Source organism: Malania oleifera, chromosome 10 (genome assembly GCF_029873635.1).
Source record: "Malania oleifera isolate guangnan ecotype guangnan chromosome 10, ASM2987363v1, whole genome shotgun sequence".
Taxonomy (NCBI): domain Eukaryota; kingdom Viridiplantae; phylum Streptophyta; class Magnoliopsida; order Santalales; family Ximeniaceae; genus Malania; species Malania oleifera.
In genome coordinates this window covers 44392558-44409288 of record NC_080426.1, presented here as the reverse complement: position 1 = coordinate 44409288, position 16731 = coordinate 44392558, and the positions used below count along the sequence as shown (strand labels likewise).

Here is a 16731-nt window from a genome sequence, read left to right as displayed (position 1 = left end):
TTAAACTCTTGGAAATGACTCATTTCCAGTCATATAGGTAGACCTTTATAGCATCCGCATAACTAGGTGCATAAACAATCATAGGCCAACTTAAGAACATACAACTCATCATACTATGGCATTGCATTTACAAAACCTTAGTTTGGGATGACATTTATTATGATTACATGAATCACATGATGTATCATTCATTTTACATGTAAGCTTTATTCTCATTCCCATTGCAGTGGCACGATCTAACGAAATCAAAGAATTAACCGTCTTCCATTTCTATGTCTAAGACCAATATTATTGGCTTCCTATTGTAAACATGGCTATAAGCTCTTACCAAAGTTTCTTAAAAATAAATGTGGATAGGCTTATATCATATAGAAATTTCTAATGACAAACTCTTAAGCCATTATGCTTCCTTATTAGTCGGGCCAATGTCACAAGCTTGACAGCCATTGTAGAATTGGTTATGCAAATGACTGATTTTTGGGATCACGACATCAAGCTTCCCCAATATGGCGTTAGTATTCAACAAGTGAATCAACCATCTTGATCACTAATTTAGCGAGCATCAATAAAACATTCTAGAACCCCCAGAAGAATTAATAGCCTTGCAAGGCTGATGGCCACACTCAAAACTTAATTCAATAACTCAGATTTTCTTCTTATTCCTATTCAAGAAAATCTTTAGGTTGATTTAGCATGTGATTAATTGCTCCAATATTAATGTTTTAACACTTCACTTCTGGTTGGGTCACAGACACAGCCTCAGTGAATTTTTTTGTTTCATTTCTTTTTATTTGTGAGGAATTGAACTTCTGTTACCCATAAGAAAGAGTCAAAACCTATACCACAATGAACTGAAATACTAATTGTGGATCGAAATACTCGTTGACATATTGAATGATGCGAGATAGTGGTATCTTACACTGAAAGAAATGGTTATTCATCGCTGAAGTAGGTTTCTAGTGAAGCCCATAAGCAAGTTTTAGGGTTGGGCAGATAATTAAGTACTGTGTTAAAATTATGACATCATTGAACAGCTCATTACGACCCATTACACAACTGCTAAGAAACCAACTCTTACAAACTACTGAAATCCAACAAATACAAGGAGGTAGTTGGCATCAATCCACCTTCAGCACTTACTTACAATTTTCCAGAGTGCTTGTTCGATCATTCCTGCTGAAGCAACTGCTGTTCCTCGAAACTGCAAAAGGAATATCTTTAATCTAACATTTACTGACTGCTAGGGCAGAGCATTTAGATGCAACCAAAAGAAGAAACAACTTCTAATGGCCGTTACAGTCCTGGAATATGTTTGGGAAGAGGAGAATGTACAATGTACGTAAATGAAAATTAAGTATATCACTAAAAAATGGAAATCAATTTCAAGTTGTAAAAAATTATCTGGACAGTATTTTTGAAAATTTAGACAGGTAGCTAGTTTCAATAATGACGATTAGTAACATCTTTTGACCTCGAATTTTCCAATCAAAAATCATGTTAGTGGTCATTAGAAATCATTTCAACTTTAACCTCCATCAAACCCAGCCTAGGTGCAAAAAAATAAAAATAAAATGGAAACCTCATATTGGTTTAAGTACTAACCTTAGAATTGAGGGTTAAATTGAGAATGTCATTGATGTTAGATGATTGAACTGAGTGAGCATCCAAGTGCAGATTGTTTATAGCATCCATTATATCAAGCAACAAATATTCTCTCCAAGGACATCTCATCTCAATCAGAACCTCCTGCTCTTTGATGCTGACTTTCATATCCAATGGCAGGCCATCAGCAGGAACAATTTTGTTGAGCTGTGGTTCTATTTCATCAATGTCACTAGCTTTCCTCTTGTTTACCCAATGCTTCTTGCTATTTTCAATCTTTCTGTCATCATAGTTATCCGATATCTGCTCTACCTGGTCAGAAAATTTCCTTCTCGATTTACCATCATACTCTGTCAAGTCCATGCAAGATTCCAACTCTTCCACTTTTGCCTCAAGTTCTTTCAAATATTCTATTGTGTCATGAAGGATGGAGGCTTTGTCAATCTGCATGCATACAAAATGAGTGTCTTACCATAGAAATTAGCAAAATTTTAATTTTAGTTGTCCAACTAAATTCAGGAATTTTCAAATACACAGTATAATTTGAAAAATGCAAGTCAGCCTTAGTGACTGAAGATAGCAAAATCTACAAGACACTGTCCAAAATTCAATATGGATTTTCCAACAATTGCACTTCCTAAGGTTATTTGCAATGTGTTTTAAATGCCCCAAGGTCAAGATGACTTGAACCCTGGACCATGGGAACTACCACAGCCTAAGTGGGGGTGGCTGACCACTAAGGTCAACCCTACTTGTTGCTTATCTGCAATACCACTGTTATTTGTGGCTCTTATACTTCTGTTTTGATAAGCGAAGAAGGAAGGAGGAAAAACATGAAGGGGCCAACACAGCAGGCCTCATCGCCGAAGGCCCTATGTTCGTTGACGAGGGACAACAGAGGTTCGTCGACGAAGGCTCTGAAGTTCGTCGATGAATAATTACCGAGAGCAAGAAATTTCAGACTTCTGGTATCGTCGACGAAAGTCTTGTGTTCGTAGATGAAAGTTCTTCTTGATCTCGTTGACGAAACCCTATGTTCATTGACGAGATGCAGCAGTTTCTTCAAAAATTTGAATTTTTAAATGTTGGGTGGTTGGGCAAACGGGGGGACACCTCCGAGGAACCTCTATATATGTCATCTGGGCATATTTTGAGAGTGAGAGTGATCATTTGAGAAATGTATTGTGTACATTTTGATTTCCATAGTGAAATTTGTGTGTCATTGCTTCCATGGACGTAGGCTTTGCCGAACCACGTAAATCTTCGTGTTGATCTTGTTATGGTTGTGTGTTATTTACATTTACTTGTTGTTTATTCCGTTGTGCATCTTCATTATTCAATCTATATCACAACAAATTAGTATCAGAGTGATTGTTGTTATGGCATCGGGATCGTCTTCTGCAAGATTTGACGTTGTCAAATTCGATGGAACCGGGAATTTCGGTTTATGGCAGAGGAGAGTGAAGGACATTCTTGTGCAACAAGTAATGGCTAAAGCTTTGCTTGATACTCAACCAAAAGGAATGGATGAGACAACATGGATAGATTTAAAAGCAAAGGCAGCGTCTACAATACGCTTGTGTTTAGCCGATGAAGTTCTCTATCGGGTGATGGAAGAGGATTCTCCAGCAGCTATCTGGCAAAAGTTAGAAAGCTGATACATGTCTAAATCCCTCAATAACAAACTTTTTCTTAAGCAGCATTTGTATTGGCTTAAGATGGTTGAAGGATCAAGTTTGGATCAACACATTAATGCCTTTAATCAAATTATAAGAGATTTGATGAGGGTTGATGTGAAGTTTGATGAGGATGATAAGGCTTTGATGCTGTTAAATTCTTTGCCCTCGACTCATACCTAAGAAAATCTTGTGACCACTCTTACGTGGGGAAAAGAAACTCTTGATCTGGAAAAGGTAACAAGTGCCTTAATAAATTTTCATCAAAGGTTGAAGATATGTGATGAAGGAAAAGGACTTGTGGTAAAGAGTAGCAATGAGCGAGGCAAAGGAAAGTTTAAGAATGGGTCTAATCAGAAATTCCGAAATCATTCTAAGAAGAAGAACGAAATCTGGTGTTATAAATACGATAAAAAGGGGATGAGGAGATGTCAAAATCTGTGAATATTGTTCAAGAAGAAGATTCAGCGGATGGTGACGTTCTATCAGTTTCAGCGGAGTCAGATAATCTAACGAACTCTTGGATACTTGATTCGGCATGTTCTTATCACATGACTCCGAACAATGAGTGGTTCAGCACTTACACGTTAGTGAATTCTAGATCAGTTCTTATGGGTAATGATTCTTCTTGCAAGATCGTTGGCATAGGAAATGTAAAGATAAAAATGTTTGATGGTGCTGTAAAAACATTATGTAATGTAAAACATATACCTGAGTTGAAAAAGAGTTTGATATCTCGTCGTACTTTGGATTGTAATGGCTTTAATTACAAGTATAAATGTGGAGTCTTGACTGTATGGAAAGGTAATCTGACAGTAATGAAAGGACAGAAACTGGATGGGAATATTTACACGTTGCAGGAAACTTACCATTGTAGGTGGAGTTGCAACTGTGGATGCTAAATTAGATGAGACCGTCTTATGGCATATGTTTCTTAGGCATATGGCAGAACATGGCATGAAAGAACTACACAAGAGGAAACTCTTAAAAGGCTTGAAATCATGTCAACTGGAATTTTACAGGATGTGTTCTTGGAAAATAGAACAGGGCAAAGTTTAGACCATCTATTCAGAACACAAGGGGTATTCTTGATTATGTACATTCAAATGTTTGGGACCCAGTTAGAGTTACATCAAAGGGTGGACATGTGTATTATGTGAGTTTCATGGATAATTACTCACGGAAGGTCTGGGTTTACTTCATGCGTCACAAATCAAGTACGTTTACCAAGTTTAAGATTTGGAAGGCTGAAGTGGAGAATCAGACGGGGAGGAGAATCAAATGTTTAAGGTCGGATAATGAGACCAAGTACGCTGATTCTCGGTTTATGGAGTTTTGTACGGAGCAAGGCATCAAGAGACATTTTACAGTTCGCCGGACACGTCAACAAAATGGTGTGGCAGAACGGATGAATCGGACTCTTGCTGATAGGGTTCAGTATCTCAGATTGAATGCAAAGCTACCAAAGAACTTCTGGGCCGAGACAGCTAGTATGGCTTGTTTTCTAGTAAACCGATCACCAAGGGTATCATAAGTAGGTAAAGTGGCGGAAGAAGTTTGGACGGAAAATGTAGTAGACTATTCCGAATTGAAAGTATTCGGATGTCCAGCCTATGTCCACGTGTCTAGTGAGGAGAGGTCTAAGCTTGACCCGAAGTCTCGTCATTGCATTTTTTTGGGATATCCAGAAGGTGTAAAGGGGTATAAGTTGTGGGACCCAGTGGCAAACAAGGTGGTGGTCAATAGGGATACAGTCTTTAATGAAAAGGCTATGGTGAAGCGTACTTAAAAATGTGATGAACATAAACAATAGCCAGAAAGCTGGGGCAATGATGAACATATCGTGCAGGTGGAGTTCGAAGCTCGGGGCAACGGAAATTATCATGGTCCTATGGTTGTAGGGAGCTCTAACTTGGAAAGCCAGCAAGTTGACGATATTCTGTTAAGAAGATCTAGATGCACTATTCGACCTCCGCCAAGGTATGGGTTTGAAGAGTTAGTGTCTTATGCTTTTTTTACTAGTTGCAACGATCCAACTACATTTTAAGAGGCAGTGCATGACCAGAAGAAAGATAGATGGATGGGAGCAATGATTGAGGAAATGAAGTCACTACGTAAAAATCAAACTTGGGAGTTAGTGGAGCTTCCAAATGGGAAAAGACCGATTGGGTGTAAATGGGTGTACAAGAAGAATGAAACAGTATCAGAAAAGGAAGGCAAGAAGTTCAAGGCACGGTTGGTGGCAAAAGGATACTCACAGAAGAAGGGAATAGATTATGATAAGATCTTTTCTCCAGTAGTCCGACATACTTCTATCAGAGTTGTGTTGGAGTTAGTAGCTCATTATAATTTTCATTTGGAACAAATGGATGTGAAGATGACATTTCTTCACGGTGACTTTGAAGAACAAATCTACATGGTTCAACTTGAGGGATTCATTGAACAGGGAAAAGAAAATTTTGTTTGCAGGTTGAAGAAATCTTTTTATGAGCTGAAACAGTCTCCAAGGCAATGGTATAAACGGTTTGATTCTTATATGATAAAAATTGGCTACAAACGATGTGAGTATGACTGCTGCGTATATGTGAATAAACTTGATGATGGCTCACTTATTTTCTTGTTATTGTATGTCAATGATATGTTGATAGTTGCAAGAGATTTAACCGAGGTGAATCAATTAAAGGACATGTTGTATAAGGAATTTCACATAAAGGATCTTGGTTCAGCCAAAAAAATACTTGGAATGGAGATTCGCCGAGATAGGACTGCAGGGAGATTATGGCTATCTCAGGGCGGTTATATGCAGAAGGTGTTGGAGAGGTTTAGCATGGCTGATGCAAGACCGATGTGTACACCTCTAGTGAATCATTTCAAGTTGTCTACTGCAAATTGCCCAAGTTCAGATGAGGAAATCCGGGACATGTCAAAGGTCCCCTATGCTAGTATTGTGGGGAGTTTATATGTCATGACATGTAAGAGATCAAATTTAGCTCATGCAGTGAGCGTGGTGAGCAAATTCCTCTCTAATCCAGGAAGAAAGCATTGGGAAGCTGTAAATGGATACTCAAATACTTGCAGGGTATAGCAGATTATAGCATCATGTTCGGCAAACAACAGGGTTGTCCTTCAGTTATGGGGTTTGTCGATGCAGATTATGCTGGAGATATGGATGACAGAAGGTCTACAACGGAATACGTGTTTACCCTTGTAGGAGGACTGGTATGTTGGATATCCATGGTACAATTTCTGGTAGCATGTCCACGACTGAGGCAGAATATATGGTAGTTGCCGAAGCTGCAAAGAAGGTCTTATGGCTTACTGGTTTAGTCAAAGAGCTAGGGTTACAGCAAGATGGTGTGATGTTGCATTGTGATAGTCAGAATGTCATTTACTTGGAGAAGAATCAGATATACCATGCTAGGACCAAGCACATTGATGTGAGGTTCCGTAGGGTTCGGGAATTGATTGCTTCCAGTGAACTTGTGTTGGAAAAAGTTCACACGTCTGAAAATGTAGCGGATATTCTGACGAAATCAGTTACTTTTGAAAAGTTCAAGCATCAAGCATTACTTAGACTTACTCCATGTCTCCAAGTGATAGAAGAGAGACAAGCCCAAACCTAGAGTTTTTCAAGTTTTTCAAGTTCAAGGTAAAGCAGATCATGTTTTTCGGGACTCTCCTAAGGGGCGTATAATCGCCAAGGTGGGGATTCTTATACTTCTATTTTGATAAGTAAAGAAGGAAGGAGGAAAAACATGAAGGGGACAACACAGCAGGCCTCGTCGACGAAGGCCCTGTGTTCGTCAACGAGGGGACAGCAGAGGTTCGTCGACGAAAGCTCTGAAGTTCGTCGAAGAATAATTACCGAGAGCAGGAAATTTTAGACTTTTGGTATCGTCGACGAAAGTCTTGTATTCATCAACGAAGGTTCTTCTTGGTCTCGTCGACGAAGCCCTGTGTTCGTCGACGAGATGCAGCAGTTTCTTCATAAATTTGAATTTTTAAACATTGGGTGGTTGGACAAACGGGAGGAAACCTTCGAGGAACCTCTATATATGTCATCTGAGCATATTTTGAGAGTGAGGGTGATCATTTGAGAAGTGTATTGTGTACATTTTGATTTTCATAGTGAAATTTGTGTGTCATTACTTCCATGGATGTAGGTTTTGCCGAACCACATAAATCTTCGTGTTGATCTTGTTTTGGTTGTGTGTATTATTTACATTTACTTGTTGTTTATTCCGCGGTGCATCTTCACTATTCAATCTATATCACAACAACCACCTATAGCTACAAAGACCTCTCAGCTTAATTTATTACATGGTATAAATACCAACTATGCAAGCTGTTGAAGCTGGTATAGCTCACAAACCCAAAATTGAAAAAGAAAACTGTCAATGAACAAAGCCTCAACATGATTCCAACTGCATGAGCATTAACAAAACATTTTTTAACATACTATAATTAATTTACCTTGCTGACAGATGGTACCATTGATTTAAGGACGAGAAATTTATCATTCTCATTCCCACAAAGGAAATCTTTTCCACCAGTTTCTTTTTGTGAACAAGGAGAGCCATCACGATGCATACGGGGGACAGAAAATAAAATCTTCTTTAGCACTGTTTGCCCCACATGTGGCCTATGACCATCAATTGTTCCTCCTTTCTTCCAACTTACAAAGCAGGATTTGCAATAGCTAGTGCAGAAACATGGGTGTTCAATCAATCCATTTGAACTTTTAAGAATGGTAGAAAGAGTTCTTCTGTAATGCAAGTCATCATTAGTTCCAAGATCCAAGGAGTTGAGTTTTGTATGATTGCACTCTTGAAGATCTTTCAATTGTAGGCTGTTTTGCTTCTCAACCTTAGGAGAAGATATGCCATTCTCTTGATTCACAAAAGCTTGGGATATGCAATCACTAGAATTTATGGAATCTTGAGCACCATTGCTGAAATCATCATCCATGAAATGCCAGCTCTGAACCTGAGAAGCCCCGCCATTAATACCTTCAAGCATGAAGGAATCCTCTGTCACATTATTTTGCTCACAGCCATTTGAACATTCATTAGGGGAACCCATATTGGGTTCATGAATATTCCCATGCAACTCATTAATCCTGTCCTGATCAAATTCAATTTCTTCTTCTGGGGAATAAAAATTCCCCAAAACCATTATGCTGGCTGTCTCATGATTGATGTTGGCATACATGGGGTCCTTATCATCATCTGTGTTACATGGACCAGAACAAGTTTTCTCAAAGCAAATGGGCTTTGAGAGCTCTAACAAGCAAGTTTTGATGTGTTGAATGAGAGTAGGATCTTCCAAGACCTTAAAATAACACCCGCCAAGAAAACAAACAAACAAAGACACAAATTTCAGATACGTTAAAATGAGATGCAGTAGGCAGATAAACTGGAAATGTGATAGGATTCTGGTTTCAGAAAGAAAGTTACCCGCTCAGTTACACCTAGCTCAATCACACCTCCCAGATGGGGAAAACACACCACAGTCTGTACATGCAAAACAATAGATATTAATCTGTACTGGATAAAATGGTTCACAGCAAAAAAAAGATTAGTATTGAAGAGTATAGATTTGCCAAAGTTTTTCTTGCTAGATGATTATTTATAAACGTAGGCACAGAATACAATTTTGATCCAGAAACGATGTTTTGGATTAGCAACCCATCAGGTGAAAGATTTCAAAATGGGGTGATTTGTTTTCAAGTATGAAATCATGAATGTCGCTTTTTATACTTTTGTAGTGACTCCTCTCCAAGCAGTTTTTAAACAGCAGCTAAGAAACCAGAAAATCAAATTAAATTTCTGGAAACTCTCATAAATTTTAGAGCAGTACAAATGTTTTTTTTAGCAGAAATGGAAAGATATTCATGCCTGTTGTGTACAGAGAGTATCCTGCTCCAGCCAACAGACACACTCGTTGAAATTTAATTTGGCTGTAGCCCCCGCTCCCTCCCCAAACCCAACATGCATACATGAAGGTCCATGAAAGAGGCAAATTCATGTTTTGATATCATGACATGAGACATATCCTTTTGCAGTAAGTCATCATATGTGCTTATGTTTTGAGGTTTTTTATTCCTTCATTTTCAAAAGAATTCTTCCTTTTGGTTGTGGGGGTAGGGAAAGGGGGGTGGTTAACACATCTGTTTTGTAATTTTGCAAATAGAAACCACAGCAGGTTCCAAGAAATTGAGTGTTCTCCTTCAATTGCATGGACAAAAGCCACAAAACAAAGTAGTATATCACTATCGCAAGGTAATGAACAAAATTTGATTATTACTATTTCATCTTGATTCCTGTGCTTTCTTTTGCTTTTGAAAGGCTCTGAAACAGTTAACTGTCTACTTAACTGTTATTCCCATTTTCAAATTTGTGAAAACAGAAACATGTTGGAGTATCACTTTTCCATCTTTATTTTTTTTTTGAGTGGAGGATCACAACAATCTTGGCTAATGATTCATATAGAACCCTATACACATATGTCATTGCACAATACATTCAATGGAGGAATTGCAATACCTGAATGGATGCACTCTGAGGGCAATGATTGTTGACCAGTCATTGAAATATCCCAAGCAAACGTGAAAGGGTCAGTTCAATAAGCCACTTGTAAATAGCTGACCTTTGAAATAGATCTCAACTGAGGGGAACTAACCTTTGCTAGCAAAGAACGAGAGAATACTTTGCTTTCAGCATATTGAGCATTGCATAACCAGATTGGTTGACAATTTGCTAATGCTTTTCCTGGCAAACTAAGCAACAATGTGAAGGAAAATTATCACAATGTCATGGTATTAGACAAATGTACGAATGAAACTGTTACATGATTACATCAATGAAAAGATACAAGGAAGAACATGAAATGCAGCAAATTGATCCAACACGTTTGAATTTTATCTATGCATACTGTTAAGAATTTCACATGTGAGTTTGTCACACATTGGAAAAATAAAGTGGAGGATGGATGCTTAGATATATAGTTGGGCCCAAGCCCTAATGGCTTAAGATTTTGGATCTAGTGCTCATCCATATATATCAAGCCTGCCCATGAGGGCTCCCTAGTCCTAACAAGTGATATTGAGCCGAGGTTCGAATTGGGTTTGAGTATTCATGCATGTGTTCCTGTGGATGTTGACCTCGTAGAAGAGAAGCGGTCCATGCTACAGATGCTAATCCTATAAATGAGTGTACTCCCATGGTTTCTCTCCCATGGTTGAGTAATGACTCCTAATTGGTTGCGTAACAAGTAATGGCTTCCATTTAAGGTGGAATGGTTGGAAGTCACAAGTGAGGGGGAGATTGTTGAGAATCCTACTTGTAAGTTTATCCCACATTGGAAAAATAAAATGGAGGATGGGTGTTTATATGCATAGTTGAGCACAAGACCTAATGGCTCAAGCTTTTGGGTCAAGTTGATGCTCATTCATGTATATCAAGCTTGCCCATGAGAACTCCTCCGGCCCTAACACATACTAGGTCAGATTCTAAAGGCAGGGTCCAGATCAGATTCAGATTTTGTCACAACCTGAATATCAGAATAAGATCCAGAGTCCACTGTACGCTTGCTACTGAAACTGTATTAAGACCTTTGGCTTTATTTAAAACTGATAACAAAAACCACCCTTCAAAAGCATTTAGATAGTGCAGATCACAGCAAACACTAATTGGTTTAACTGGGAGTTAGCAGCCAGTTGATGGGGTATATCTGAATCCTAGTACTAAGTTCCGAGTAAACATGAGTTTAAATTCAATTCATCAAAGAAAATACGGAAACAGATCCACATCTGGATTCTGGAAACACAATTATCTGTGCAAGATTTATTCAACCTAATTCAAGATAGGCATACAAGAAAATTCATGGAAAGATAATTTCCATGGACTTCATCAGATTAGTTCTTGGAGATTAGCATTTAAGTTGCCTTTGTGAGTTAAAAGGATCACTTGGGAGGTTGGGAACAGTGGAACTTGAAAGAGACATTTTTCTTAGAAGCTAGCCATACCCAACTGTTAAACTATAATAACTATTTTTGGAGGGAAAAAAAGTGGCCATGGATGCACCACTCCTCCAGAATTTGTCCATTCCATGAAAGTGGATTTGGTTCTTGTGCTCTACATGCAAACCTATCATTTCACTAAATTCTGGAGGACCCCCCATTATCATGATGACCCACATCCATAATGTCTTTGTTCTTACAATTGAAATTTTTTTTCTTAAAATGCTATAACCATGAAGTGCAAGTGCAACCAATATCAACAGTTCAGCTATGAGGCCACAGCTGTCTTCCCTCTAAAGCCTAAGCACTTCAGTAATTACAAAAACCTAGCTAATTAGAGTTCATATGCCATGACCAATGTTAGATCGAAAAAAAGAAAAAAGAATTCTGGTCAACAGAAAATAGATCAGTCTAGATAATTAGAGTTTATATGCCATGACAAATGTTAGATCGAAAAAAATAAAAAAGGATTCTGGTCCACAGAAAATAGATCAGTACCATTGCCCAGGATTGAACACGAAGGACATGCAAACCAAGTAATACCATTCTGCATCTGAAAGATCTTCTGGGGACAATGCAGCAGAAGGCCTCTTTGCTTGCTGATCGGTTTCGTCTTCCAAAAGAGACCCATAAAGCTCTCTCAATTGCTCACTTCTCTGTAGACCGATTTTATCAGCTTGAAGTTCCATGGCCTGAACTGTCTTCCTTGTCTTAATATCACCATTGTAGTATCCATCACCCCATTCAAGTATCCTAGGAATATTAATCACACAAATTTTGCCTTGGTAAGCAGTGAACAGCAATTATGCAAAGCATTAATTACTATTTCTAACTAATGGTGTTAGTGATATAAAAACGTAGGCATTTTCACTTTAAAACAGGGAAATTTCACTTCTCATTTTCCATTTTCTTTTCAAAATTACTTTTCAACAGAGGGGAATTAAGTTCTATTTATGTTCGGCAAAATGGCCTATATTTTCTGTAAAATGAAAACCAATTGCCCAAATTTGCGGGGGTGAAAAAGAGGGGGTTGGGGAAGGATATACGCAGTGTCCCTCAGCTTCTTCAATTCTACAAAGAACAAACATACCAGAATGAACAGTGACAGAGACAAATATGCTTTTTTATCTGAACGGGAAGTCCCAGAATCAGGGCAACATTTTTATTCATGGAGCACCATCACGGATGGCGGTCATTGTAGGCAAGTTTCCAGAAAATAATTGCAAAATCCAGTTGAAGAAGATTAATAGACCAGGAAGAAAATGTGTGTAGGGTGGGATAGAGAAAGATGAAATGCAGAGAGAGAGAGAGAGAGAGAGGAGAAATGTTTACCCTTGTTGGCTAGTTGACATTGACCAGAAGATTGCATAGCTCCATTGGATACTCCTCACTGCAACAGCAAGCCGCTCTTTAAAATTCTCTGGTATACCCTCTTGGTTTTGGACCCCATCAGCCATCATCCTACACATTACCTAAAAATTAACAAGCAAAAGTGAGAAAGAAAAAAAACCCATCACCCATACTCGGTGGAATTCTCAACTACCACCGTGAATTCATCTTTTAAGCAAAACCCGGATGAACTTGCAGCTTTAGCTGGCTGGAACTAGTTAAACACAGCTCAAAGCAACATGGTCTTGCTTCGGGTAAGCAACCCCCCCCCCCCCCTCCCCCCCTTCACCCTTGCACCTTTAAAATTAACTGCGTGTGCGTGAGTTTTGCACGGCGACTTTCGATCAACAATTTAAGAATTCAACCGTGGCTCTTGGAGACTAAATGGAGTGATCAGGAAAAAAAAAAAAAAACAACGCAGTGAGGAGATACCTAAAATAATCTGTTTTTGCCGGGCTTTCCTCCCAGACCTCTGTTTTTATCTTTTCTCTTCTCTTCCCTCTCCTCCTCCCTCTACTCCTGAGATGCTATATCCAACCTAGGATGAATAACAACTTTCTTGGAACCAAAAAGAAAAAAGAAAAGGAGACCATTTGCGTTTACGGTTGAAACTTGAAAGAGGGACTTGTAACTAGTAAGACAAACCATGAAACATTAGCAGCCTTGCAATTACTTTTTTTGTTCGGGCGTTCTTAAAGGTGAAGGCTTTACTCACAGCTGGTTCTTTGTGCACGCCCCTGACAAGATGTCCCCACAATGGGCCATAGTGTTCATTATTCAATGTCTACTTTTAATTTTCTTCCAATAGTGAAACATGGTTAGAGTAGACTGCCTCTTGGAAAGAGAAAAGTCAACAATTGAAATGGATAAGATTTCAGCACCAATTACGTTTTGACACATGTTTGTTCAAGCTCACACACAGCCTGAGGCCTATTCCATTTCCATTTCCATTTCCATTTCTTCTACATTTGGGTATGCCAGGTGAGATGGGCATGAATCACTTAACACCACATGCATGCCCATCGTCCTGTTTCAATTGTTGGTATTCAAGGGAAGAGATAGGTTCCGTTACATCACCGAAGCAGCAGCTTTAATGAGCACACACGAGTTAAAAAACAAGTGTTGAAGGGGAAGGAGCCGGAGAACATTATTGGAGGGGTCAGGTTGAAGATGATTGATTGTCGTGACTCATGATGAACTTGTCTGCGAGTTAGTATGCTGCAATGCTTCGCTTTGTCCTCTTACAGGTTGTTTGAGCCCGAAAGGTGAAAAATATGCGAGGTCACTGCTCAGTCCAAAAGACAGTTCACAGAGGACTAGTTAATCAATCAGAGACACATCGCCTCACATGTATATTCTTTTTTGGAGAGAGGGGTTCTTGAATTTTGATTTAGGCTCGCTCTCATGAGCATTGCCCAAACCATAGGAAGAAAAATTTACGGCAGTAAATGGAGGAATTGAGGGAGGACCTGCAAGTTTGTCAGTCAAGTTGGTGGGGGACGCTGCAGGAGCTTGATAGGTTGATTCCTCCCGTCATTGGAGATTGAAATTTTCTTCAGGGCATGGATCCTCTGTGGTGGCATCTATCTGGTTCAAGAGTCATCTTTTCACTGGAGCTTGAAATTTATGCACGAGAAATTGGTTTGAGTTGAGTTATCCCGACATTAGTTAATCTTCGTCCATTATTTCTTCCCAAAATACCCTAATTTTTTTTTTCTTGTTTAGGAGAAAATTTCCTATTTTTGCCTTTCTAATGTATTTGAATTTATACATTTTCTAAAAGAAAAAAAAAATCACATTGAAAAGTTAAAATAAAAAATAAAAAATTGAGTTGGGGAAGTGTCATATTCTTATTTGCTTAAAGAAAAGAAAAAAAATTAAATTGCGTTTCCTACTATCATAGATCTAAAATTGAAAGTATATATAATTATTCAAAAAGAAAAAGAATATAAAGTTGTGCAAAACTTTTAAATTATAAAAATTCATTTCTTGATTCTTTAATAGGTGTTATGTCACAATAATATTACAATAAAAGTAATAAAAATATATTTTTTTTCCTAATAATTTTGAAAATAAGGTGATATATATAATATACATTTAAAAAATCCCTTTTCTAATAATTCCTTATTAGAAAATATATATGTTTTTATTATTATTTACCAATATAATATTATTTATTTATTTTATTTATTTTTAATGATTCATAGCTCTAACCCTTCGGACCCACCTAAATGGCACCAAACTGAAGAGAGATTTTCTTAAAACCAAGTAAAGTGGGGCTCAAGCAATTTTCTTAAAACCAAAACACCTAGGGCTCAAGCAACTACAACTACCTAAAGTCTCTCCAATCCAAATCTGCCATGTGCGTGCCAAATCGACTCCAATAAAAAAATATTGTTCAAAATTCTTGAGGCAGCTTCTAAGGATTGGCTAGACTGTTCCTTATATATTATTTTTTCGGATAAATATATACTCCCAATTTTATATCTATTCTACTCGATAACTTAATTTATTTTTTTGTAACTTAATTTATTTTTTTTCCTTTCTTCTATAGAAGAAATAATATTGCTAGTTTTCAATGAATATTTTCTCACGCTTTATTGATGTAATAAAAGCTGACTTATATACACAGCTGGGAAAAACTATTTACAGCAATGTACATCAATTTTGCTAAAACTATGCAGTAGTTACAGATTTGTCTAAGTCAATGTTGCATTTACAAAAATATACAAAATTGATTTTGAATGATCTTGCTTGGCTGTAGGCTAGATGTGCTCTGTTCAATCTTGGCCTTGATTCGTGCAATCTGTCTTTATACGCTCCCGCAAGATTGAGCTTCCATCAACAAGCCCAATCTTGTTTCTCAAGATTTTAACTCTGTCTTGACAATGCCTTTATCAACAGGTCAGCCAATTGGTCTTGTGTATGAACATGTCTAACTTGGAGTGAACCACGTTGAACAAGGTCACAATCAAAATGGAGATCGATTTGTATATGTTTCATGTGTGAATGTTGGACTGGATTGAAATATAGATGTGTAGCACCAAGGTTATCACATAGTAATAAGGGAGCTGCTTTTAGTGGAAAGCCCAGCTCATGAAGAAGTCTAAGAAGTCATATTGTCTCGGATGCTGCATTTGCAAGTGCTCGCTATTCAACTTCAGTGGTAGATCTGGCAACTGATCTTTGTTTCTTTGAGATCCATGAAATAGGGTTTGGGCCTAAGAAGCTGATATAGGCAGATGTTGTAATACCCTAGAAAATTATATGCGTAGAAGTGTTAAAAAAATATTATTAATTAATTAATAATTATTAAATTAAATTAATTAATTAAATAAATAAAATAATTAATGGTATAAACTTATTAGTATATATATATATATATTATATTATTATAATACATATGCTATAACCTGAAGCTTCCAAGGAAGCTTCAGGACATTTGCAATTTCACTTGCAATTCACAAGACCCAGCGTGCTTCTCTCTCCTCTGTCCCTCCTTCTCTCTCTCCTTGATTTTCTCAGCCAAATGGGCATCGATCGAAAAACAAAAGATACCATTGGGTTCCATTCTCCGCCACTGACATTCCTACCGGAGTGGATTTGTCGTAGGAGCGACATAGGCACCACTCTTAGGGTAAGGTAAACCATTTTTCTTTTCTAAGTTTTTCCTTAAATCTTTAGCCAAATCGACGATCGGACACCATCATGAGGTCCTAGCCACGATCGTCGTCATTTTAATCAGAGTGGATTTTCAATTTGGATTTCCTAGGCACTACCTCAAAGTTAGGGTAAGGTTTAGAGAATTAAGCAAATTTGCTGTTTTTGGGAATTTTGTGAGCCTAGGAATATTGAGGAAATTATAATTTTGGGAGCTTATGGAACTGGGAAAATGTAGTTTCAAGATTTTTGAGCTTCGTAGCACCATGAGTTTGGTTTTAGGGTCTTCATAGGAAATATCTTAGTAAATAGGTAAGGGGATTAAATTAAGTCAGGTTTTTATTAAAGTTGAACTGGTTAAACTGCTTTATGTGTGTGTGTGTG

General features: G+C 37.8%; 1 protein-coding gene across 3 annotated transcripts; it reads right to left on the bottom strand.

Moving 5' to 3' along the window:
• Positions 1–868: 868 nt before the first annotated feature.
• Positions 869–13412, bottom strand: LOC131166428 (transcription factor EGL1-like). Of its 3 annotated transcripts, none has more exons than XM_058124966.1 (9): positions 13120–13407; positions 12631–12759; positions 11797–12051; positions 9960–10056; positions 9824–9838; positions 8735–8791; positions 7752–8609; positions 1603–2046; positions 869–1201 (listed from the first exon to the last, which is right to left on the bottom strand). In XM_058124966.1, exons 2-9 carry the CDS (start codon positions 12756–12758, stop codon positions 1130–1132), a joined length of 1926 nt encoding a protein of 641 aa, XP_057980949.1. In that variant the 5' UTR covers position 12759; positions 13120–13407; the 3' UTR covers positions 869–1129. The 3 variants fall into 3 exon arrangements, with proteins under 3 accessions (XP_057980949.1, XP_057980948.1, XP_057980950.1); XM_058124965.1 differs by having other exon boundaries at positions 12631–12770; positions 13120–13399; XM_058124967.1 differs by lacking the exon at positions 9824–9838 and having other exon boundaries at positions 12631–12770; positions 13120–13412.
• Between the last annotated feature and the right edge of the window lie 3319 nt (positions 13413–16731).

Excerpts from the sequence above, each read along its gene's own strand:
- LOC131166428 (XM_058124965.1), bottom strand. The coding sequence starts at position 12,767 with ATGTGTAGGATGATGGCTGATGGGGTCCAAAACCAAGAGGGTATACCA. Across the intron at positions 10,057-11,796 it reads GTGTTCAATCCTGGGCAATG|TTTGCCAGGAAAAGCATTAG; the intron begins GTACTGATCTAT and ends ATTGTTGCTTAG. Across the intron at positions 8,610-8,734 it reads AGCTAGGTGTAACTGAGCGG|GTCTTGGAAGATCCTACTCT; the intron begins GTAACTTTCTTT and ends TGTTATTTTAAG.